Source organism: Procambarus clarkii, chromosome 4, assembly GCF_040958095.1.
Source record: "Procambarus clarkii isolate CNS0578487 chromosome 4, FALCON_Pclarkii_2.0, whole genome shotgun sequence".
In the NCBI taxonomy this organism is placed as follows: Eukaryota; Metazoa; Arthropoda; class Malacostraca; order Decapoda; family Cambaridae; genus Procambarus; species Procambarus clarkii.
In genome coordinates, this window is record NC_091153.1 from 30263735 (window position 1) to 30290842 (window position 27108).

At 39.8% G+C, this 27108-nt stretch overlaps 1 protein-coding gene across 1 annotated transcript in view; it reads left to right on the top strand.

Annotated features, from left to right (window-relative positions):
- Positions 1-1266: 1266 nt before the first annotated feature.
- The window catches only part of LOC123749429 (probable glutamate receptor), a 139097-nt gene continuing 113255 nt past the window's right edge, over positions 1267-27108 (top strand). The window contains exons 1-3 of the mRNA XM_045731522.1: positions 1267-1348; positions 1460-1581; positions 1684-1803. Of these exons, the coding sequence (XP_045587478.1) occupies positions 1267-1348; positions 1460-1581; positions 1684-1803 (324 nt within the window). The remainder of the gene's footprint in view (positions 1349-1459; positions 1582-1683; positions 1804-27108) is intronic.

A 27108-nucleotide genomic window follows, 5' to 3' on the forward strand; every position in this document is an offset into this window, starting at 1 on the left:
ATTGTTTCGTCCATAGGACCGTTGGTGAACAGTGACTCCACATCCAAAGAGGCTCTTATCCCTATGGCCCGTGATCCCCGCAGTAAGTCAACGAATTCCATTGGAGACTTCAGGCTAAAAGCACATGGCACATTAGGAGTCAGCAGGCAGTTGAGTCGCTTAGCCAGTCTGTATGTGGGTGTGGGTATCTGGCTGATGATTGGTCGAAGTGGGTTTCCAGGCTTGTAGGTCTTGACATTCCCAAATGCGTAACCAGGTTTGTATTCCCTGATAAACCCACTTTCCCCGAAGTGAAAATCCACTTCGTCCAATCATCAGCCGAATCATAAGTCGATTCAATTGGATGGCTAATATATTTTCACCTGGTTATTGTTAAGGGGCTCTGTGAGAAAGGTGAAGAAATCAGTCTATATTAGATTTCACCTGCTGGCAAGCATGATGAAAATATTAAATTGCTGGAGAAGTTGACCCATCTTAATGTATAGCTGGATCATACTTTAAATAATATTCTCGACTTCTGTACATGTTTTCTTGTGAAATAAAGGTTTCATCTATTTCAGAAATTCATGTCACGCGATGCAAGCACAATCGTTATTTGTGCTTCTCATTAGAGAAGTGTTGGGGCTTCGTAATATTTTTCTAAACTGTGATTATGATTTTCTGCATCCCCCAATGTATTTTTGTTTGAGAAAAACATTGCGGATGTTGTGAAAAACTGCTCCTACCAAAATGCAATTACGATGTGATGCCGTATGTTTTGTCCTGAGTAATGTACTTTCGTGTATTGTTTGAGCATCAGAGTTCATTTTCTTCATTTGCTGGATCTATCTTGAGGTGATTTCGGGGATTAGCGTCCCCACGGCCCGGTCCCCGACCAGGCCTCCTTTTTGTTACACACCCCCAGGAAGCGCCCGAAACAGCTGTCTAACTCCCAGGTACCTATTTACTACTAGATAACAGGGACATCAGGGTGAGGGAAACATTTTGCCCACTTGTTTCCGCCTCCACCGGGGATCGAACCCGGAACCGCCGGACTACGAATCCGAAGAGATGTCTTCCCAGCTGTCAGGCGCCCCAAGAATGGAGACAAAAGAATAACAGACCTCTAACGATTGCATTGTGTTCGTTGATTGTGCTTATGGTACAATCCAATAAATTTGTTTTTTACTTCCTTTTAACTCTAGTACTTTGAAATTTTTATATGAAGGATTGGAACTACTAATGATATTAGTCGATGCATTCACAGCCTCTCCTAGACGGGTCAACATGGCGACAGCGTTGAAGAATGCCCTGCTCTTCCTCTCTGTTACTGCCTTGCTGGTTGACAGGCAGCTTCATCTACCTTATGGTAAAGTCCAACAAAAACAAACATAATGTTGTTTACCTGGTTATAATGCAATAAAAATATTCAAGCAAAGGCATTTACTGACGTTAGATGGATATATTTCTGAAACAACAGCATCGTCATCACCACCAGCAACAGCCAGGGCTCTCCAGGCAGTCCTTTCAAGCGAGTCTGACTCCCGTTCCTCACTTGTCTTCTTCACAGACGGTGGCTATTGGCCAACTGCGGTCTTCAAGGTGTGTGAGAGTGTCTTCATTTTCCCGCAAAAGATTTGCTCAAATAACATCCTCGACTTCTGTACATATTTTCGCATGAATGAAATATTTCACTCGTTTCAGGAATTCATGTCACTTACGCGATCAAGAGTTGCAGTGACGCTGTTCGAAGGGGCATTTCTTGGGCCCGGCGCTAACTTAACGAAGACACAGTTCTCCTGGATGACTGAAGAGGCTGGGAGAGTAAGTGACAGATTCAATAATTCAAGGAAACCCTACCTAATTTTAATCGTGGCGGACAAGCCACTTAAATATTACTGTTAGAGTAGGTCCGTTACTCTTGCAGTACTGCTGAGGATCATAGATCAGTCTTATATTAGTGACGAGGCGGTTATCTAACATTCACATCACTTGAGAGGAGGGAAGGTCGCCTTAAGATGCAAACCACAGTGGTAAGTGGGCAAGAGTTCCATCACTACTGAGATGTAGAGGTTACCCGGACGTCACTAGTGAAGCTAAACTGTTAGGCCACTCCCACATCAGCACTGAGGCGGGTAGGTCACTCTCGCTCATTGGCACTCTTACATCACTACTAAGGCGGGTAGACCACTCTTACATCACTACTAAGGCGGGTAGACCACTCTTACATCACTACTAAGGCGGGTAGACCACTCTTACATCACTACTAAGGCGGGTAGACCACTCTTACATCACTACTAAGGCGGGCAGTCCACTCTTACATCACTACTAAGGCGGGTAGACCACTCTTACATCACTACTAAGGCGGGTAGACCACTCTTACATCACTACTAAGGCGGGTAGACCACTCTTACATCACTACTAAGGCGGGCAGACCACTCTTACATCCTTACTAAGGCGGGTAGACCACTCCTACATCACTACTAAGGCGGGCAGACCACTCTTACATCACTACTAAGGCGGGTAGACCACTCTTACATCACTACTAAGGCGGGTAGACCACTCCTACATCACTACTAAGGCGGGTAGACCACTCTTACATCACTACTAAGGCGGGTAGACCACTCTTACATCACTACTAAGGCGGGTAGAAGTTCACTCTCACATCATTTCTGAGGCGGGTAGTCCACTTTAAAATAACTACTGATGCAGTGTGGGGAAAATTATTCGTGGGATATATATTTGATTAGTTTATTTTAATTTATATGGTAATATATATTTTACCTGAATTAATTATGCTATTTCTTCCCCTTCAATTACACCTGTCCAAGGGCACTCACAATGATATAGGAGTTACCTATATATGACAGTTATATCAGGGAAAATATAGATATAATTGTTTGGAGGAGGTTTAAATAACAAATACCTCCTTTTGTGTCTCGATTCGTATTCTAACTGGCATGCCCTAGCTACCTACATTTCTGGCTAGGAGTGAAAAATAATATACGGGTTTAACATAAGAACATAAGAATAAATATAACTGCAGAGGGCCTATTGGCCCATATGAGGCAGCTCCTATTTATAACCACCCAATCCTAATCATATACATGTCAAACCCACAAATGAAACAATCAAATTCAAATTCAAATTCAAATGTTTATTTACGTAAAGTACATACATACAAGGGGTGATACAGATATTGATGAATTTATAGATAGAGCTAGTACATACAATGCCTAAAGCCATTATTATGCAAAGCGTTTCGGGCAGTCAACGGACCCCCACCTCCACCACGTTATGTGGTAATTGGTTTCTCAAATCAACTACACTAATAGCGAACCAGTATTTATCCTGGTCTTTCCTAAATCTAAATTAATCCAATTTATACCCATCGTTTCTTGTTCTGTCTTGTGTTGATACTTTAAATACCCTAATAATATCCCCTTTGTTATTTCAACAGATCCAATTGTAAATCTCTATCATGTCACCCTTAACTCTTCACCTTTTCAGTGAATGCAATTTAAGCTTTGTTAATCTTTCTTCATATGCCATGTTTCTAAGATGGGAGATTAACTTTGTCATCCTACGCTGGATGTGTTCAAGTGAATTTATATTCATTTTATATTACAGCGACTAAAACTGAACTTCAAAATCTAGATGGGGCGTAACCTGAGCAGGATGTAGCTGAAGAACAACACCAGGAGTCTTGTTACTAACACTTCAATTAATAGATCCCAGTGTCTTATTTGCTATCTGTTTCGATAGAATACTTCCTTTATTTGTAGATGAAGATCATGTTGACAATGGGAACACTTTAATTCTCCTGACACTATTGTCCAAGGGAAAATTATTGGAGCTAGATATGCCCCAGCGAGACTGTTGGTTTTTTAATGGCTACTACTACTGGTCCTCCTCCAACTGACACCTTGGCTCTCTTGTCCAGATGTCATCAAGAAGTGAAAAGAGGCCCTACATTTACAATATAATTAGTACTGATAATTAAATTGATTCAAGGGAAATGTTTTTATGATGTTTACAGTTCAAAGACTGCTGTATTAAGAATGATTCCCAAAATTAGGTGGTGAATTTAATGGCAATATATGGCGATGATTTCCCCGTTTTCTACCGAGGAGATTTCGACTGTGCCTCAATTTTTATGAGCTATTGAAAGGTATTAAATGGTGTCAGTTTTTTACTACACGTTTTTTACGTACCTCACATCACTACTAATGCAGGTACGTCACTCAGCATCACTACTGAGGAGGGTAGGTCATTCTCACATCACTACTGAGGTAGGTAGGTCACTCTCACATCAATACTGAGGCGGGTAGGTCACTCTCATATCACTACTGAGAAGGGAAGGTCACTCTCACATCACTACTGAGGCGGGTAGGTCACTCTCACATCACTACTGAGGCGGGTATGTCACTCTTACATCACTACCGAGGCGGGTAGGTCACTCTCACATCACTACAGAGGCGAGTAGGTCACTCTCACATCACTACTGAGGCGGGTAGGTCACTCTCACATCACTACTGAAGCGGGTAGGTCACTCTCACATCACTACTGAGGCGGGTAGGTCACTCTCACATCACTACTGAGGCGGGTAGGTCATTCTCACATCACTACTGAGGCAGGCAGGTCTCTCCAACATCACTACTGAGGGGGTAGAATACTCTCACATCACTACTGAGGGAGGTAGGACACTGTTGGGTATCTGGGGCTTTGACTCAAATATGGAATTATTTAATTAAGAAAATTAATATAATGGAAGGACCACCCACTTTTGAGAAAAGAGGGAAAGCAAATATAAGGGATTATTAGACTGACACTATTGAACCAGTGCCTATGTATGTTAAATTATTTAACAATCACTTAAAGAGAATGAATGGACTGTATTATTAATTGATTAAAGTTAAAAGCCTCATATATCAACATTTGGGGGGGGGGGGGGGGGTAATTTCTTGAAGTTCATCTATATCTAGGAACCAGTGTGGTTCGTCACCAGTTCATTAATGGGATTAGTAAATAACAGAATCTTAACTAGAATGTTGATTCTAAAGGATCATGAAATATTAAATGATCAATATCTTGAAAGATTATTAAATCCTAAGAAATAATAAATGCAAACTTATTGAGTACTGAGCAGTAAATTATTGCTTTATATTATTCCTCTTGATCATTATATATAGAAATTTATAATAGCATTAGTCAAATTTTCTACAAAACAAGATTTTGTCTTAGCTATAAGACGACTTCACTAAATCCGTTTCGCTACTCGTAGTCGTGATCACAACGTCCCCATAAGGAAGAAACACCAGTGGTGAACGTCGTAGGAGAAGGAAGAAATACTTGGTTCATCATCGTTTACACGCTGTAATCAGGGAAATTTGAGTAGCATATGACTAGGCTAGAAATAATTCCAATATTCACTGAAATAGGAAATAAAACTGAAAGAAACTAACATGGTATAGGTGGTCTTCAAACAACCTAACGACAGGTTATCCACAAATACACAATCTAGAGTGATGCATCAGATTAAAAGGTATACCTAACGTAGGCGTGTTGGAATACTAAAGCCTGCCGGTGCTAGTCCCTGACGTTCACAGCTGTGGATGTGTGATTACGGGCCGTGACTATCTTTGTAGACGCGTAATTGAACAGTTTAACACTGTAGACCACATGATCTTGTTAAATGGCTGCCGTCTGTGGAGGCACGTGTGCACCACGCGACGCCCTGTGCTTGAAGAGCTCCTCCTTCACGCACCCACGCCTGGTCACACATGCGCAGAGTCGCCCATTAGTGATCCCTGCCTTAAACCATTTCGGTTTACTATTTATTATTTGGGGAACTGAAGGAGTACAATTTAAACTATTATCACCAATAAATATATTGGAGAATAATACCTTTTCTCGTAAGGCAATTGATCTAATTAACATTGGACAAATTTAACGAGATGGGCTGACGTGTTTTCATTTGACACCGCAGTTATATTTTACTGGAATAATTAATTTGGTTTAATACTTGAGCTCAGTACGCATAAGCATGGGAAATGGTTATTTCTTTCATAAAGAACAATTATTTTAGAAAGAAAAAGTAATTAACTGAAGTCTATATATCTCCATCATGCTTGGGAGACTATGTTTTAGCCTGCAATCGACACTTGGCGTCATGATGGGTGGGAATTTTCTAGCTAAATTATGCCGTACTATGAAACGCTAACATTTTCATTCTACATATTATTGGTGTTAGTACTTACTATGGGTTAATACAATCATGATTTATTATAATACTAGAATAATGTATTAGTGTTGGAAACTTTCCAACATAACTCCGGAGGAGGAATTCTCAGGTCGCAGTTCTGAATACTGATGTACCCATTCCGAAGTTATATTATGGATTAGTAAGTTAGTACGTTAGTACGTTAGTAGTTACGAATGTCCCAAATCTGGTTTACAGATTGACTAAGTCGTTATGGGAACATTAATTAATATTGAAACTATTAAATGATTAAGTTATCTGTAATCAAGAACTCTCTAAAGTTTACAGTAGACTCAACAACTAGGGTCGCAGTGACATGTAATGGTTGCATTACATAGTTTCTAAATTGTAGGTAAACTAAGAAAATGTTCTCAAAAACTTATAACATTATTGTATAAGTTGTATTCTACATTATTATACAGTAACTAAAGTATTATTCACTGGGTCATTCAAGATCAAGGAGACTCTGACACTTCAGTGAGGACACTGTCTAGGGTCGCGGTGACTTGTAACGGTTGAGTTACTAGACAGTAACGCATCACTGAGCATCATGATCACCCCAAACTCAAATGAGGAAATTTGATTTAATATGCACTGCCGTGCAGTAATCATTCTGACTAATGGTATAACTAAGTTTCTAACTAGCTAAAATAATGTAATATTAGAGAACTGAAAAGGTTATTCATTAAAATCCATTGTACATCCATTATACATTCATTGTACATAATTGTATTTTCACTTGTGTGTGCAAGTGCACCTTTATATAAACTATAAAATCTAAAAAAGCCAAAAACACAGCACAACTATATATTCACATTATTGCACCACAAATTAATCTATGCCAACCTTTATTAGGTAGGAATTTAGGCTGTAATTGTGCTGAATTTGGCACAAATGCAGACTAAATAAATTCGTAGTTTCTTAGGTAGAAATTTTACAACTAGTCTTGGACTAGTTAGTAGTGCATACATTATACATTCTTGTGCTGACCCTATCAAGGGTGGGATTCAAACTTTATGGTAACTCTGATTAGAGTATATCCATATTAATTATTTGTGTACTCATTATTTGTGTGCATGCATTTTGAGTGCTGCTGAATGATCACCATTACATCTAATGGTGATAAAGAAGAGCTAGCCAGAAGAAAGTTAATGGTGAAATTCAAGCACTGCTCAAAATCCTTAGCTACTTATTGTTAGGTAGGTACATTTAACCTCGAGTGAGGTAGAGTGTAATTTAGCCAGATTAATTTAGGCTATACTAAATATTACTTGTCAACTAATGAGCAAGTACCCAAGCTTCATTAGTAATTGGCTACTCCTGAACAATTAAGGAGAACCTACATTGGCCTTAAAGGTCATTTAACCAGACTAATTAATAAGTCTGATACCTTGTCTAAAGCAACTCCCATTGATTACTATCGACTAGAAACATCAGTGAGAGTGGCTGAACTAAAATTTGATCAAGTTAGATCTACAAGCCAGTCTTATCTCAACCTACTGAATGCAACTGAAACTGATCCTGAGGAAATATATCAAATTATAGCAGATATTTCTCAGTATGAAGATGAGACTCAAGATAAACTTGACATACTATCCACTATAGTAACACAATCTAAATCTAATGCAAATAATACTAAGTCTCAATCCAGTAATCAATTACCTGAGGTTCATCTACTTACTTTAGACTTACCTACATTTGCAGGGCTGGATGAGGAAAATTGGGACACATTTTGGACTTCATTTGAAGTTCATATACATAAGAAATCTTCTCTTGACAGAATTTCTAAATTCTCATACCTGATTAGTCTTCTCAAAGGGGAGGCAAAAAAGGTCATAAATAACCTAGCTCTCACTGAGAGTAATTATGAGGAAGCTATAAAACTTCTAAAGTTGAACTATTGCAACAAGGAGTTGAGTATAGCTAACCCTTATTACCAGTTGCTGGATCTGAATGCACCAAGTAACAGACCAGACTCACTTCAAAGCTTCAGGCTAGAAGTAGAGTCTCTAGTGAAGGCCTTAGGTACTAAAGTTGATGTACCCACGTCAGAATGGTCAATCAAGTTACTTTTGCAGAGGAAATTGCCTCGAAATATCTAAATAATATTGCCTCGAAATATCACACTATAAAACCGAGTTTCTCACTCTCGAGCAAATATTCAAGGGGCTGAGAATAACGGTTAACAGGTTGAAGACTCATGATAAGATTAAACCTGAGTCTAAAGCACCTAACATTGACAACTCAGTCAAAACCAAATCGACTTTGAATAAGTCCAATAAATTCAAACCTAAGACTACTCCATCCACTGGAAAAAAAGAGTGATAGTGTAGGTGTTTATTCTGTATCTCCCTCTGACCTTACAACTGATAGGTCTACTAAAAGGACAAATTCAGCCAGAGAGAGAAAGTGTCTGTTCTGTGAACAAGAACATGTCACCTACAAATGCACTGTTTATCCTAACTTTAATACCAGGATTAAACGGCTACAAGAATTACACAGATGCACCAAGTGCATGGGTTCTCATGATCCCGTTAAATGTATTCGTTTGCCTTGTTCGGGTTGAATATAGACACAGTAGTCGCTTCTGTATATTTATTGACCGAGACAACAAGGTATATATCTGGCCAGCCGAGGTCCACCTACTCTGGGTCTGTCTAAAGAACTGCCCAGCTCCAAGCATGGCTGATGCTCCTCTACTGGCATGATGTCAGAGGCCTACTTGCCTGTGATTGGTTATGTTCCAACTGACATAGAATTTGAGTATAACACCGCTCGGACACGCTACCAAGTCGACGTCCCTTGTCGACAAGCTCTGGCTAGCTATATAGTTACAATGATACTGAAAGGACCTCGGTGGCATTCAATAATGGCTTACATGTGAAATTTGCATAATAAAACATTGAAAGAAGATCAGGTGTGCGTAATACTAACAACTTGGCATATGCACCAAAAAAAAATTCATCATAAATAGGTGAAAATCATGGTAACAATGCTTTGATTAAACCAGAGTATTAAGAACATTTGTATGTCTACTGATTAGATATGAACAATACAACTCAAGGTATTGCCTAAACAAAATTATTAACATGTGTCAATGGCATGTGCTTGAAACAATGCAAAATTAAACAATTATTACATTAATAGAACAAAGTTCTGACCTAACAACCACAAATGAATTTTAAGATTAGATAATGTGGATTTTTTTTTTCTCTTTTTTTTTCAATGTACAATATATTTACAAGACAAATGTACAATATATTTAATGTGCAATATATTTACAAGCTATATACAAGACCTGGATCAAGAAGACTAACATCTGCGTGATAGCAGTCAGGATTCACTGGCCACAATGTGGTTGCTAGAACATTAATAACTCTTATGACATGTACTGTAAAAATACAAATGGTAGTAGACTTAACAAAGGCATCTAATTTATAACAAAATAAAGTTGAGAAAAACTATACATTATATATAATGGTAATAATAAGACATGTGGTAGAAATACTGCAAATGATTTTTTTTTCACACAAACAGAATAACTGCAGAGTGCACTCAATTATAAATTCTGCGGATATCTACACCTAGCTCATCCAGAGCACTATACAACTCTGGCTCTGACTGAAGGTCCGGAACAGATGAAACTTCATGTGACAAACTATCATCTTGAGGGATATCCTCGTTAACATCTAGCCAATGGACATGTGGTGAGTGCATGGTTGAAACGAGAGGTCTAGATCTAAGATTATAAGTGCTAGTATGGCGTTGCTGAACATCAAGTGGTCTGTCAACCACAGAAGGTGGTGTCCCAATAGGAGGATCTGTCTGGGCAAGTTCATTGTCATCTTCCTCATCAGTCTCGTCAACAGTCATTTTAGCTAACTTCATGTGGTCTAAATGTTCATTTATATACTCTCCTGTTACTAAGTTCTTTAGTCTGTACTTATTACCTTTGATAAGCTCGGTTACCTTATATGGACCCAAAAATTTCTTAGTTAACTTATACATAGGACCAGACCTGTGTTGGTTAAGTATCATTACTACAGATCCAATAGTTATTTTACTGGGTTTAGCTCGTGCATTCCTTGCTAGAGTGAACTCGTCTGTTGCTTTGGACAGTTGTTCTCGTATTTTCTTAAATACTAGTTGCATTTGTCTACGCTTCACTTGAACAAAATCATCTATGTTATATAAGGGAGTAGGAGGTACATTAATCAATTCATTATGGAGGATCTTATCTGTACCATAAAGAATAGCGTGAGGTGTGTCACCTGTAGAAATATTAATTGGAGAATTTATAGCACACTGAATTAAGGGTATAAAATCATCCCAATTGTTGTTATCAAAATTCAACGTGACTCTCAAGGCATCTAACACTTTCCTGTTAGTACGTTCGGCTAGTCCAATACTTGCTGGATGATAAGGCATGATGCTACATTTTTTGATGTTATATAAATCACACAAGCTAGTTAAAATACTATTACTGAATTCTGGACCATTATCTGAAAGGAATACTTTAGGCATACTATATCTACAAATTATTTGGTCATGGAATGCACTGGCTATAGTTTCTGCTGTTTTGTTCGGGATAGGAACTAGTTCGCAAAACCGTGAAAAATTATCGACCATTACAAGCAAATGTTTGTTCCCTTTCTCTGTTTCCGCAAAATTTGTCAATAAATCCATCGATATTCGTTCCCAAGGAGCTTTAGTTGCTGGGTACACCTGAATTGGATTAGGTCCTGAAACATGTCCCTTGTGCTGTAAGCAGGTTAAACATCTGTCAACATAATGAGCAATCTCCTTAGCCATTTTTGGCCAAAAATACTTCAATCGACCTTGTTGGAGTGTACGATCCTTTCCTGGGTATGCACTTGCAGGAGCATCATGGATAATTTTTAACACAGTTGGTACCAAGACAGCTGGAACAACTAACTGACAACATTTCCTCGGGGCTTTCCCTAGCTTTACTACTCTACACAGTAAATTGTCCAACATAACTAATTCTTTCAATGGTACTGGCGGTTTATGAATCGAGCGAGTGTCTTGCTTAGTCAAAATTTTATGACGAGTGCCCATATGGGGTCTTGTCTCTGTTCCGTTTCTACTACTGTAGCATCTAATGCTGGGTAATTTAACTGAATTGCAGCTACGTGTCGAGAAAACGCATCGGCTACAACATTTTGCTTCCCTGGAATATATCCAAATGTGGGATTGAATTCTTGAATTGTGAGCAAATATCTAGCAAACTTTCCAACTGGATTCTTATTTTTGAACAAGGGAATTAATGGTTGGTGATCTGTAAGAACATGAACTGGGTAATTATAAATTGTATCCTTGAAATGTTTAAGTGCCCAGACAACTGCCAAAGCTTCTCGTTCTGTTGCGCTATAATTTTTCTCTTCTTTAGATAATGTGCAGCTAGCATAAGCTATTGCATGATCTCTGTGACCTTCTGTTTGAAGTAATGCAGCACCTAAACCTATGTCACTAGCATCTGTAACCAACATAAAAGGTTTAGAAAAATCTGGGTACCTAAGGACAGGTGACGAAATCAAGGCTGCCTTGAGTTTTTTGAATGACTGGTCCTGGGCCTCTCCTCAAACAAAGGGTTCATCTTTTCTTTGCAACTTATAAAGTGGAGTGGCTATAATAGAGAATCCAGCAATAAATGAACAATAAAATCCTACAAGACCTGTGAACTGTCTTACGGTTTCTGCGGTACAAGGTGTTGGGAAATCACGGGCAGCAATAATCTTTGATTCATTCAATGTAATACCTGAAGGTGTAACTGTATTACCTAGAAAATTAATCTTCTTTAAAAATGAACATTTTGCAAGCTTTATTTTTAAATTAGCTTCAGCGAGCTTTGCAAGTACTTTCTCAAGGTTCTGGAAATGAGTCTGAACATCTTGTGACATGATTATGAGGTCATCAAGGTAAACTAGAAGTGTACTTCCTATCATTCTACGAAATAGATTTGTCATGAGCCGTGAAAAGGTTATTGGACTACTCCGCAAACCAAATGGCATTCTTTTGAAATGAAAATGACCATTGGGAGTACTAAAGGCTGTCAATTGTTTACTTTCCTCATCAAGGGGGATTTGCCAGAATCCCTGCAACAAATCTAACGGTGAGAATACTTTATTTCGACCAATACTTTGCAACAAATCATCTAGAACTGGAAGTGGGAAACGATCAGGTATCGTTACTCTGTTAAGCTTCCGATAATCGATTACAGGTCTCCAAGTCGCATCTCGCTTTGGTACAAGAATCAATGGAATCAATGGAGCGTTCCATGGCGAATTACTCGATTCAGTTACATCACTCTGTAACATTTCCTCTACAAGTCTATCGGCTTCTGCTCTCTGAGAATGGGGAAGGCGATAAGCTGGTACAAAATAGGTGTAGTTCCTTATTCAAGGGGAATTTTATGTGTAATAAGAGGAGTGAGACCTAACTTTTCTCCTGGTAGAGCAACAACAGCTCTATTCCTGTTCAAAATTTCCAAAAGCTGAGCCACAGAGTCAGGAAAATCAGTAGGACTGAGGTGTTGCGCTTGCACCTCTGGCTGAGATCCCTGTTCTCCTGGTGTGAGTGTACAAACAGTATGATCCATGGAGACAACATCCACAAGTCACACCGGTAATGAGTAATGGGCAAAATCTACAACATGGGTACCAGACTGGAGATGGATGTCGGCATTACTATTGTTTGCAATAAATAATGTAACAGTACCATCCTGCACTGTGTGCCAGGAGGGTTCAATAAATGTACCATTCACTTTACATGTTTCACTTTCCGCAATCACATCCGACAACTCAGGCACTCCCTGAACCTTAACTCTTATTCTGGTGAGAGAATGAGGGTGTAGCACAGTGTCAGTAGCCGTGGAACCACTGACTTCAGAGATGGAAGTGCCAGGCGAGCGAGACAATGAGAATCCGTTAGGGCGTCCCCTTCCAGAAAGTCCCGATACTCACTCTCCTTAATAACTGCACAACTACTATGCTTCAATCGAGTGCCTGTTTTCTCGGGTATGCTACCACGACAATGATCTGACAAACCTACGCTAGCAAGGCGGGTGTCAACAAAATTACCGTAATCTGATTGAAGGTTGAACTCATGGCTCTGTCGATTCATGCTACACAAGGGTATGACGTGGTCTTTGATACTTATGTTCCAACGATGGGGAAACAATGCAATATTTTCATCAATCATGGTTTACAGACCTAAGAGAATGTCTCCAGGAAAATGAATAATGTCAACAACTAAACATGCTATAGACAATGTGACATCATTGAACTTGAGTGGGAGGTCAATTTCACCCTGAACTTTTACTTTATTTCCTGAAATTCCACTTAGAAAAGGTATGTGTGACTGTTTTAAAGTAGTAGGGTGCTTACTTTCAATGTCTCTAAGAGCTGAGGGCTTGACAATATTAATTTTTGCACCTGAGTCAAGAAAAACTTTTAAAACTCTACCATGTACAATGGCTGAGACAAGGGGACCATCACTTGAGACTGGACAAGTTACTACTTGTGACTTATGTTGTCTGGGATATCTGCGTCTTGTTTGGATCAAATTTACTGTGGATCCATCAACATCTACAACTGGTCTAAAGTCAGTGTCCTCCTCTGTCAAGTGTCCAAATCTATTTTGGGTAGCTATTGAATACACAGGGAGGGCACTAGGATTGGCTAGCTTGAATTGGTTAGCGGATGGCCTTGGGGGTTTCCCGACGACATGGAGTGAACATTCTGAGCTCCAGCATTTTGTGACCAAGTATTATAATTTGAAGTTGCATTATAACTGGGCTGGGAGTTGTAATTACGTGAGTTCTGATAATGTCTTGGACGCTGTGCGCCTCGCCAAGACTGACCGTGGGAGGTACGAGGTGGAGATGTCTTTTGCCTAGCTCTACAATCCGCATTGTGGTGACCAACTTGTTTATGGTACGTGCAATATGGGAGCCTAGAGTGATTAGATTGACGAGGGGACCGAGAGAATTGTCTAGGAGGTGATAATCTAGGGGCGGACCAACAGTCCCTTGTGAGGTGGTTATTCTTACCGCAATGCCAACATGAGGGAGTGGATGGTTGTGGACTATGGCGTTTCGGCAATTTATGAGGTAGCGAATTTGACTGGGGACTACGAGCATGGGTACGCTTCTGCGACCAAGAGTTTTGAGAGTTTGTGGGAGGATGCTGAGAGCTTGTTACTACATTTACAGTATCAGAGGGTGGCAACAGTTGAGCACTTTGGGGAGCTAGTTTATCGGCGGCATTGTTAATAGCCTCAAACACTTCACCAATTTCATGTTTAACACCAAAATTTTGTTGCTCAATGATTGGTTTAGTATGCTCTGGGGCAAAATGCATTAAAGTCCCAAATGCTATCATCTTGGCCATAGCCTCAGGGGACAGATTATTGTCTTTATCTAACCAAGTCGAATTATTCATAGCAGAAACTAAGGCATGCAGATACTGATCGAGACGGCTAGTAAACGCATTAAACGATTCACCAGGCTGCATGGTGGCATTGGCAATTTTCTTGACTAACCTATATGGGTCAAGGTCTCCTTTATTAACAAAGCGACGGCGAAAGAAATCCTTAAATTCGGGCCAAGACTGGAGGCTAACAATGGCTTTCTCATCAACAACAAAACGTGCATCACCTTTGGTTGTGTCCACAGCTGACCGTGCAATTGCTAAATATTCGGCATCAGTAGGCTTAGAAAAACGTGCAACTGTTTTCACTTCAACCTTACTAAACCATGACTAATAAGCGGGATTCACCAGCAAAAAGAGGAATAGCCATTTCCTGAGCTGATCTCTGGCCATTGGGATGAGCATCTGTTCCCGTTGATTCTGAAGGGGTTTCAACAGTGGTAGGCATTGTTACAGCCGTGGAAGGAATATTTGAACGCAGATTATAATTAAGTGCACTTGGCATCAGAAATAGTATACACAAAAATAAACACACAAAAAAAAATATCAACTTGGCTAAAGTAAGAAAAATGGCACAAATAAAACTATTAAATTGGGCTAGGCAATAAATAATTAAGAACAAGCAAAATTGTGAATTAAATTATCACAAATAATTAAGAACTAGCAAAATTGTGAATTAAATTAGCAATCTGGTATGAATATGGCTGGGATTAGAAGCATGCAAATTAATTAAACTCAGTCTAAGAACAGCAATTTAGAATAAAAACTGTAAAATGCAATTGCAAAATTTCATTAAAAAGATTCAACACAACAAGTGGCAATGCAAGAAATATGGATGTAGCACATAAACTGGACACAGGAATGTATATAACTGCTATTGTAAAAGTTTAAAATAAAATGCTTAAAGGATAAATTTCAAAGTTAGGTCTGGAGATATATCAAAAATGTTCTATGTTCTACGGAAATCTCAAAACAAATTTCTATTATGCAAAATAAACTGCTAGAAACAATTATTTCTTACTTCTCTCACCTTTGAATTCACTAATGACACTAGTAACAATTAATGAAGAATGGAATCAATGCAGGAAATATTGAAATGACTCAGGGAAACTGTGGAAATGGAGTACTGAACCAGCTCCAATATTTAACAAGTCACTGAATGGTTAATTCACAGGATATTTTGGATATATTTACGTTAAACCTCATTAAAACATAGCACACGATATCTTAGCTCATAATTACTTAACTCAGGGCTGCAGGATTTGCAATATAACAGTGGCCAAAACGAAAAACGGTGAAGAGACGTGTGAAAAAGCACATGTGAGGGCTTGTTTACAAACTGGTGCGATGGCAACGCTCCTGGCGGCGGTGGCGCGAAGCTCGGGGGACCCCACACTCTGTTGATGTTGGGAGTGCGAAGATAAATTCGACGACGACGATATTGTGACGACGGCGGTGGAGAACACAATTTGCTAGTAGAAGGTCACACAAAACGATGTAGCAGGGGCTGGTGGCGATGGTGAGAGGTGGTGAGGTGTCGATGTGGCAACGTGGCGAGGCGTCGATATGGCAACGTGGCCGGTCCGTCTAATTACCACAAGCTACACAAGCTTCAGAAAGCTTCCTGGCAATACGTTAGTAATGAATAAATATGATATATTTACTTATTATAATGTTGGTTCTGAATGTACAACACGAAAAAACATAATTTTAATCTGAAAAAGTATCTTTTTATAAAGAAATTAGGCGAAAATAAAAAGCTGGTGACGCCAAATCAAGTCGACGATCCAAGCGTCGGTTAGGTTAGGTTAGGTTTGGTTTGGTTAAGTTAGGTTAGGTTAGGTTAGGTTAGGATAGGTTACGATAGGTTAGGTTAGGTTAGGTCAGGTTAGGTCAGCCTAACCTAACATATCATATTTATTCATTACTAACGTATTGCCAGGAAGCTTTCTGAAGCTTGTGTAGCTTGTGGTAATTAGACTGACCCAACGTGGCGAGGTGTGTGTGTGTGGTGGCGACACTCAGTCAAACAATTGCAGTCTGCCAATATTCTCAAGGAACAATACAACACATACGCTGATCAGTTGATAGTTGCGACGATGATTGACCACGATTTCAGTAGCTAGAACACTCACAAAGCTTAGATACTGTCAGCTTGGGTGGCGGTGGTGGTGGTGGGTGCAGGTTCCCACGTGGTGGCGCGAGATTCAAAAATGGCTGGCGCGGAAGCTTCCTTCCTCCTCACTGATGAATTAACGTTCAAACAGGAAATTATTGACCCTTACTGCTGAGACGTTGGCCTGGAGTAGTGGTTGATGGCAGGACCCCGGTCTGGCACAATATTTGATGCGTGGGTGGCAGGATAGCGGCTATGGAGGCGGCTGATGGCGGTGGTGGTGGCTGTACTGTGAAACACAAGGCGATGCTGGGTACTTGAAGTTTTCGTTTCCAGAAAAAACTTTCTGGGTCCCACTGCTGCTACCAGTATTCGTTTGCCTTGTTCGGGTTGAATGTAGACACCGTAGTCGCTTCTGTATATTTATTGACCGAGACAACAAGGTATATATCTGGCCAGCCGAGGTCCACCTACTCTGGGTCTGTCTAAAGAACTGCCCTGCTCCAAGCATGGCTGATGCTCCTCTGTCTGGCATGACGTCAGAGGCCTACTTGCCTGTGATTGGTTATGTTCCAACTGACATAGAATTTGAGTATAACAAATGTGTAGTGCAGCTACGGTTATGTAGTAGATGCAACAAAGGTGTACATCATTATGCCTTATGTAGAAAAACTTCTACACAATCTATGACACCTGGGGAGAATTCTATGAATTCTACCACAGTACAATATTGCAAGGTACATCAAGAAATAAATGTACTTGCTACTGAGTCAGGCAATAATACCACTCTGCCTACAGCTCAACTCAAACTAATTGACAGGAAATCTAGAGTTAACACTAGAGGTCTCTTTGATCAAGGATCACAGAAAACCTTCATCACACAACAATTAGTCGAGCAGTTAAAATTAAAACCTGCCAAAAGTGTGAGACTGAATATTTCTGGGTTCTTGACTAATAGTGGACCTCGTGAATACCAAGTGGTCAAGGTGTTAGTGAGACTTGGATCTTCCACTAGTCCAATACAAGCAGTAGTAGTAGATAAACTTCCTTCAGACCTGCAGGTCACAGGACTAGCTCGCACTGCGAGATATCTTAAATGAAACCGCATGAGGCTAGCAGATTATAAGATAAATTCTGACTGCCTCACAGATGTTGGTATACTTATAGGCACTGACCATTATTATAAATTTATAATGGGATGCACCAGACAACATGGAATGAATTTGTTGTCATCTGCTGGAGGCAAGTTGCTTACTGGACCGGTGCTTTTCCAACAAAACCCAGCGTCAACCTACCAACAATCTAACAATACAATAGTGGCGTGACTAGGCTTGGAACAGTCACCCCTACATTTCAGAGAAATATCTGAAGATAATGAGTCTGATCCACCTGTACATCGTCTGTGGGATTTAGACACTTTAGGTATTGTCCCTGAACAACCAAGCCCTGATGATATGTAGACTTACCAGCAATATCTGGATACAGTTGTCTATAAGGACAAACAACACTGGGTGAGACTACCATGGAAGTTGAATCATCCACAACTTCCAGTTAATTATTTCATGGCAGCCTCTCAATTACAGTCTCAATTAATATGGCTGAAGAAACAGCCAGATAAATTGAACATGTATCATCAATTAATTCAACAACAACTCAATAGTAAATTTATCGAAGTTGTTGATAATGATGACCGAAAAATAGGTCACTATTTACCACATCATGCTGTGGTGAAAGATTCATTGACAACGCCAATACGTATTGTCTTCAACTGTAGTGCCAAAGTGAAGGCAAACAGCGTGTCCTTGAATGAATGTCTCCAAACGGGACCTAGCCTAACACAAAGGCTACATGATGTACTATTACGATTCCGCACTGGTATTTTATACAATACAATACAATTTTATTTAGGTAAGGTACATACATACAATAAATATTTACAAGGATTGTTTAACTTATAGGTATAGCTAGTACATACAATGCCTAAAGCCACTATTACGCAAAGCGTTTCGGGCATGGTAAACTTAAATGACAAGCTTAATACTAATTGAGCATAATGAGTAGAATGAAAACATAGATGAAAAAGCAGCACAAATACAATTATGTCGACAAACAGCGCTCTTTAAAGAAAAAAACAGACATTGGTTGACAATAGAAGGGTAAGGTAGGTTACAGGGAATTTATTAGGTATAGCTTCGCTTTTAACTTAAACTGGTTGAGAGAGGTACAGTCTTTAACATGGTTGGGAAGGTCATTCCACATTCTGGGCCCCTTGATTTGTAGAGCATTTCTAGTTTGATTAAGTCGTACTCTAGGAATATCAAAACTGTATTTATTTCTGGTGTGATGCTCATGGGTTCTGATACAACCTTCTATGAAGCTTTTGAGATCAGGATTGGCATTATAGTTTAGCGTTTTATATATGTATAATACACATGAGAGAATGTGCAGTGACTTAATGTCTAACATATTCAGAGATTTAAGTAGGGGTACCGAGTGATGTCTGGGGCCAGAATTGGATATTGTCCTAATAGCAGCTTTGTGTTGAGTAATTAGAGGACGTAAGTGATTTTGGGTAGTAGAGCCCCAAGCACAAATACCATAGTTGAGATATGGATAGATAAGGGAGTAATAGAGAGTCACCAGGGCAGGGCGTGGTACATAATATCTGATCTTAGAAAGAATGCCCACAGTTTTTGAAACTTTTTTTGATATGTTTAGAATGTGTCCCTGGAAATTAAGCTTGTGGTCAATGAGAATGCCAAGGAATTTGCCATCTAATTTGTTACAAATTTGGGTATTGTTTATTTTGAGATTTATTTGATTAGAGGATTTATTGCCAAACAGAATATAAAAGGTTTTGTCAATGTTAAGGGTGAGTTTGTTGGCAGTTAGCCACAGATGGACTTTATTTAGCTCAGTATTTACTGTGGCATTTAGAGCAAGGGGATCAGGACTGGAGTAAATGAAGGTTGTGTCGTCAGCAAATAGAATTGGTTTGAGGTGTTGGGAGGCATTTGGAAGGTCATTAATGTAGATGAGAAAGAGGAGAGGGCCAAGTATGCTGCCCTGGGGAACACCAATGTTGATGGGTAGGGTGGGAGAAATTGTATTATTCACAGAAACATATTGGAGCCTGTCAGTAAGGTAGGATTTGAGGTATTGTAGGGAGTGTCCTCTGACTCCATAATGATGTAATTTAAGAAGAAGGTTTTGGTGGTTGACAGTGTCAAAAGCTTTACGCAGGTCCACAAACAACCCAACAGAGAACTCATTTTTATCAAGAGCTGTATGAATCGAGTTAAGCATACTAATAAGTGCATTGTTAGTGCTTTTTTTGGGTCTGAAGCCATATTGGCAAGGGCTAAGTATATTGAGTTTGGCTAGATATGAGTAAAGCTGCTTATAGATTAGTTTTTCAAAATTTTTTGACAAGTTTGGCAGGATAGATATAGGTCTGTAGTTGTTAACATCTGTGAGATTACCACATTTGTGGACAGGCGTTACTCTCGCTTTTTTTAGAGTATCTGGGAAGGTTTGGAGTTCAAGTGACTTGTTGAAGAGCAAAGCAATAGCAGGGGCTAAAGATCTGGAGGCTTTTTTGTAAATTAAAGTTGGTATCTCCTCAAGGGCACCAGACTTGGTTTTAAGGGAAAGGATTATCTCATTGACGTCAGTGGAATTAATAGGCTTTAGGTACAGAGACTGTGGATAGTTACCTGAAAGATAGTCATTAATGTCTGTACTGGAAGATGGAATATCATTTGCAAGGGATGAACCAATGGAAGAGAAGAACCTATTGAACTCAGTAGCAGAATCAGAGGCTGAAAGCTGACCATCGTTATTAGACAGGAGAGTCGGTTTGTTATTTAAAGACTTCTTTGATCCCAATATTTGAGAAATTGTTCTCCAAGTTTGTTTAATGTTGCTCTTTATTTGGGTAAATTTATCTTCGTAGTATTTAGTTTTGGCTCGTCTAATTATCTTAGACAGCAATAATGAGTAATTCTTTGAGAATTCTTTGGAGACAATTCCTAACCTATACTTCTTCTCAAGGTCATGTTTTTTATTAATAGATTTAAGTATTCCCTTTGTAAGCCAGGGATTGTTAAGCCTTTTGGTTGTGACTTGTTTTGTAAGCATAGGACAGTGGGTATTATAAAGGCTAAGAGTTTTCTGAAGAAAAGATTGTACTGCAAGGTTGATGTCCACTATGTTACCTAACTCGGACTCCCAGTTGACATTATCAGCAGCAGTTATAAAATTGTCTATAGCAGTTTCATTGTGTAGTCTAAAACGTATCACTCTTGACTCAAGAGGTGGTTTGCTAATGTTAGTTAAGAGAAATGTGGGGTAATGATCTGTAGTGCTATCGGTGATTATACCTGAAGTAAGCGGAGAGGTTATGTTTGTCCAGATGTGATCGAGCGTCGTGGCAGTGCTATCAGTGATTCTAGTAGGTCTAGTGATTAAGGGTATGAGGAAGCAGGAATTCATACAGTTGAGGAAGCTAACAGCAGTGGGGTGTTCAGGCTCGCAGAGGTCAATATTAAAGTCCCCTGCAATAATTAGGTGGTTTTTGTTCAGTCTGTTATCAAGTATTAGATTTCTAAGGTTTGAGTTGAATTCGGACACATCAGTGTTAGGAATTCTATAAACTGCACCCACAGTCAGGACAGACTCGGCACCCTTGACTCTGAAGCTGGCGAAGATATACTCCCCATAGCAGTCTCTGGTTCTAATTTCTTTTAAGCATGTTAGTTCTTGGTGGTAGTAGAGAGCAGTGCCACCACCTCTCTGAATTTGACGACAGTTGTGAATTGCTGAGTAGTTAGGCATGTTAAAGAGCTGAGTAGTATCCTCTTTCAACCATGTTTCAGTAAGTATAATAAAAGAGAATTTGTTGTCAATAGCTTCAATCAAGGCACTAACATCATCGAAGTGTTTACCTAGGGATCTAACGTTCAAATTGATTACAGAGATATTGTGATTATGAGTTAATACATTGTTTACATCATGTGCTGCAAAATATCTGCAATTTAGATCATTAAAGTGATAATTGTCATAGATAGTGGATAAGAGGTTAAGTTCAGGGTCTATACTTGTCTGCATAAAAAAAAGCTGATTGCAGGAAAAACAAGGGAAGAAAGGCAAATAACAAGGTAGAAATAAGCTATAAAATAGGGAAAAAGATGTACACAATACAGAACAAAGCAAACTCAAAAGGGGCTTACAGGGGTACAATGGAGTAAGGGAGTATGGCTAGGCTAGGCAACCTAGGTAATAAATGAGATTAACGAAAAAACATATAAACATGGACTATACAAAACACAAGATATAGAAATACAAAACAAAAATATAAACAAGACTAAGCAATACAAAAACAAATTGAGCAAAAATGAAAAATGAGGTAGATTGCTTACAAGTACTCTCAGGTACACTGTAAGTAACAATTTGCAATTTGAGATACAGGCAAAGCCAGGGGTACAATGGAGTAAGGGAGCATGGCGAGGCTAGGCAACCTAGGTAATAAATGGAATCAAAGAAAAGTTGAATAATAAGCATAGGCAAATTTAAGCTAATGATTATTAACTATAAATAGTTCAGTTATGACTGTATAATTAATAACACCTGAAGAACTATTTATTCACTCAATTAAATAATTTCAGTAAATGACTAGTTAAGAGTAAGTAAAAATTAAGTCAGAAAATGAAACAATGAGACTTAGGAAACCTAGCCCCACTAGTTGACAGGGGGTTAATTAAGTTAATTCACTGGGAGTGATAATGAGCTGAGACAGACCACATTGGGAGAGGAAAGCGTTGAGGTTCTTTTCTTTAGTAATTGTGAACATTTTGCCCTCTGCGGTTTTTCTCACCTTTATCAGTCCATCTCTAACGAAGCACTGATGAATCGCATCTGGGTTTTTTTGACGGATTTGACGCAGGCGGTAGAGGAGGTGCTGTCTGTTCCTAGTCAAGCACTCGTTGATGTATAATCCCTTCCGTTGGGCTACAGCTGTCCGGACTAGATTGGATTTCGTGAACTGGGAAGACAGCTTCAGGCGAATTTTCCGTTGGTTTTGACTTGATGGATTCTTTTTGCCTACTCTGTAGGCAGCAATAACGTCAGATTTGTTTAGAATGAGCTGCAATTTGTCTTTTATGAGATCCAGAGCTATTTCGACACAGTTTTCACCATCATGTTCCACAGGTATATCTTGGGACGACACTATAACAGAGTCTAGCAGCTTTTGCTGGTCTTGTTCATCCTGGGAGACAGAACGCTGGGCTGAAAATGTACTGATACATGCAGTAATTTTGTTGAGGGCTTCCTCCTGTTTTTTAATGGCTTCATCAGTTTTCAGAAGGTTGCTTTCCTCACGGAGATCATTTAAATCATGCTGTAGTTGGTCTTGGCTTGCCTTGCAGTTTCTAATTTCCTCGCGGAGGAGGGTTATTTCTTGTTGTTGTTGTTGGAGATTAGCGCGGATCGCTAGATTCTCATTTAGAAGACTCAAGATGATAGCATTTTGAGACTCGAGGACTTGGCACAACTTTTTGAACCACTGATTCTCGGCCCAGTTATAGAATTCCGGTGAGGGACCGGAAGCTCGCTTGAGTTGCTTATAGTGGGATGCTAGCATGTCCATAGGAGAGGGTTGAGATGTCTCTGCTCCCTTGCTCAAAGGGGTGGAGGGGAGGGCAGCACCGCTGCCCTGGACCCCAGAGCTTCCAGATGGAGAAACACGAATATTGTTTGAGTTGGCCGGGATGGTTGCCTTGTTAAGGGGTTTGTTGTCCTTCTTTCTCTGCACAGCCCCATGTTTAGGAGACATGATTGGTTAGAATGGACTGGGGGTATATATTGTGAAGAAACTTGCGTCAGGCAGCGCGGTGGCGGCAGCATGCACTGGTACTCACAGCCGTAGAGGAATGTTTTGAAACTTAATTGAGATGGAATGAGTTGATTTTGGTCGGTTACTTTGGTTTTGCTATAACATGCTAGGACTCCATGTACTTAGCTGCCTGTGGGTGGCGGTCTACATCATCTGGCAATAGTATAAGGGCTGATATACAGCTTAGAGTGAGGAGCGCAGCGTGATCACGTTGGTCTCGTAGCGTCACGTATTTCTTACATTTTCGCTTATACTGCTGATATCAGTAAAGCTTTCCTTGGAGTAGGCTTGCAAGAAGAGGATCGTAATTACACCAAATTTCTCTGGATTAAGGACCCACTGGATCCTGACAGTGATGGCATAACCTACCGATTTGCCTCTGTGCTATTCGGAGTGACTTCCTCCCCGTTTCTACTTCAAGCCACATTAGATACACATTTGAGGAAGTCAAATAGCCCTTATAAAACAGAGATCAGTGACAACTTGTATGTCGATAATTTCCAGGGAACTACAAATGACAAATCCAAATTGGTAGAAATTTACCATGAGGCTAACCGTGAGTTACTAGGAGCCAATATGCCACTACAATCATGGGCCTCAAACAATAAATCAATAAACCAGATAATCGAGAAAGAATTTCCGGGTTATCAGGTGCCTAATCAATTAAAAGTTCTGGGCGTGGAATAGAACACAGGTACTGACGAGATGAATGTCAAGTCAGTACAAACCAATAATTCATCCCTTACCATGAGAAAATTACTCTCGTATGTCAGTCAACCCTTTGACCCTTTAGGCTTACTTAGTCCTATATTAATAAGGGGCAAACTCCTAATGCAGGAATGCTGGCAGAAACATATGGGATGGGATGATCCGTTGCCAATTGAGTTGCAAGATAAATGGCAAATACTCGCAACGGATTTCAATCAATTAGGTGTTTTGAAATTTCCTCGTAATGCTTCAGGACAAAACTTACCCACAAATTTGCACGTTTTTTGCGATGCCTCTGGCAAAGCATATAGCGCTGCAGCCTACTTAGTCAATAGTGCACAATCAATTTTACTCACATCGTAAGCAAGAGTTGCTCCAATCAAGAAGAGATCTTTACCTCAAATGGAGTTAACTGCATTGTTGGTGAGAGTAAGATTGGCTCATTGCCTGACCAAGACACTCAATAATATCCACTTTGGTGAAATCGTAGTGTGGTCAGACAATGAGGCAGTCTTACAATGGGTAAGAAATAACAACAACAAAACTCCCTACGTTAGTAATCGCGTTAGGGAAATTCATGAATTATCTGCTGGATATAAATTCAGACATGTCCCCACTAAGGACAATCCTGCAGATCACTTATCTCGAGGGTTAACATTAAAACAACTAATCATGTCTTCGATGTGGTTCAATGGACCTTCATGGCTTGTTAGTCGTCAGTGGCCCAAACAGAAGCCACAAATCATAGTGACCAGTATCACTACTCCCATGAAAGAACCAGAACCTCATCGAATCTCAGCTATTAATTAATCCTCACAATTATTCTAACTTGAGTAAGTTATTAAGAGTGACAACACATGTGTTTGACTTTCTTGCTAAGATAGGAATCAGACACAAGTTTCTCAATCCTATCCTCTACTGGATCAAACGTGCACAACAAGAGACGTATGGAAGTGAATATGAAAATCTTCCAGATAAATTAGTCAAGTCTCTAGGTATCTGGTATGATACCAACACTCATAATATATTAAGGTGTGGAGGACGTTTGCTTCATACAAAAATTGATTTGGATACAAAGAATCCGATCCTTCTACCACGTCACCACATTATTACTAAACTTCTAGTTTTACATCACCATCAATATGGTACTTTGCATGGCGGAGTGTTAGACACTCTCACCGACCTCAGACAGAAATATTGGCTTCCTCAAGGTCGTCAAACTGTCAAATCAATCATTAAGTTCTGTGTAATCTGCAAAAGATACGACGCTCGAGTGTGTCCTTACCCAGGACCTCCACCACTCCTTAAGGAGAGGGTAATTCATCTTCGTCCCTTTGAGACCACTGGTGTCGATTACACAGGAGCCTTGCTTCTCACTGGTACTTCAGATAAGATAGCAGTGAAAGTTTATATTTGCCTCTTCACGTGTGCTACCACACGAGGCGTACATCTAGAAGTGACTTCTGACACGAGTGCCGAAGCCTTCATCCAAGCTTTTCGTAGAATTGCAGCTCGCAGATCCTGTCCCAAACTAATGATATCTGATAATGGTTCAAATTTTGTGGCAGGAGAAGCCTGCCTACGAGAGATATGGAATCATCCAGAAGTGCAGTCGGTCCTGCAGAGACGACAATGCCACTGGAAATTTATTGCTCCCAGAGCCCCCTGGCAAGGTGGGTTCTACGAATGTATGATAGGGACTGTCAAGAAATGTTTAAGGAAGACCTTGCATCGACAGAAAATTAGTTACTCCGAACTCCAAACACTCGTCGTGGAAATTGAGGCGCGAGGCAACAATCGCCCATTAACTTACCTATCAGATGATTTCTCACAGAGAGAGCCTCTGAGTCCCTCGCAATTAATACATGGAGGCCTGCTGACCCCTCTGATACCTTTGGCAGAAGAGGACGCAGTCGACCCTTCCCATGTAACCAGGAGTGACTTAGTAGAAAGTTACCAACATCTCTCGAGAGTAATTGAAAGGTGGAATGAGGTGTGGACTCGAGAGTACCTCACCGCCCTACGAGAGTACCACTATGGAACTTCGAGCCCCTATAATAAAGTTCAACTCAAACCAGGAGACCTAGTATTGGTTGACAGTGATGGACCAAGGACAAAATGGCCTATAGGCAAAATTGTTGCTATCCACCCAGATCACCAAGGCATCCTGAGAGTAGTACGGGTTTTGTGCCGAGGCACTACTACTACCCTAAAGACATTAGAGAAGTTGGTACCTCTCGAATTAGCAGAACGAGAGTGTTTATCAGAACCAGCTTCACCAACAGTTTCCGAGGACAACAATTCTGATCCACCGAGCACCCGCCCAACTAGAGCTGCTGCTCAACAATGCAAACGGAAACTACAAGCCTATTATAGCTCTGACTAAGAGCAAATAATTTCCCATCCAATTTGAGTAATCATGATGATGCTGTGTTGTGATGTCAAGTAACAAATCAGTTAGAAGTCACAATGACCCAAGACATTCACCTCACAGTGGATTCTCAGTTACTTTAAATTGTATGATTTAATTCTTAATTTGTTTGTGTAGGCTATCAACTATAACATTATTTCATCTAGAGCATCTGTGAGTTTGCAAAACTTTAAGACTTAGTAACATAACCGTTACATGTCATCGCGACACTAGTCACAGAGTACATTGTAGGCTTTAGTAGTCATTAACTTTAGATGATTCACAATT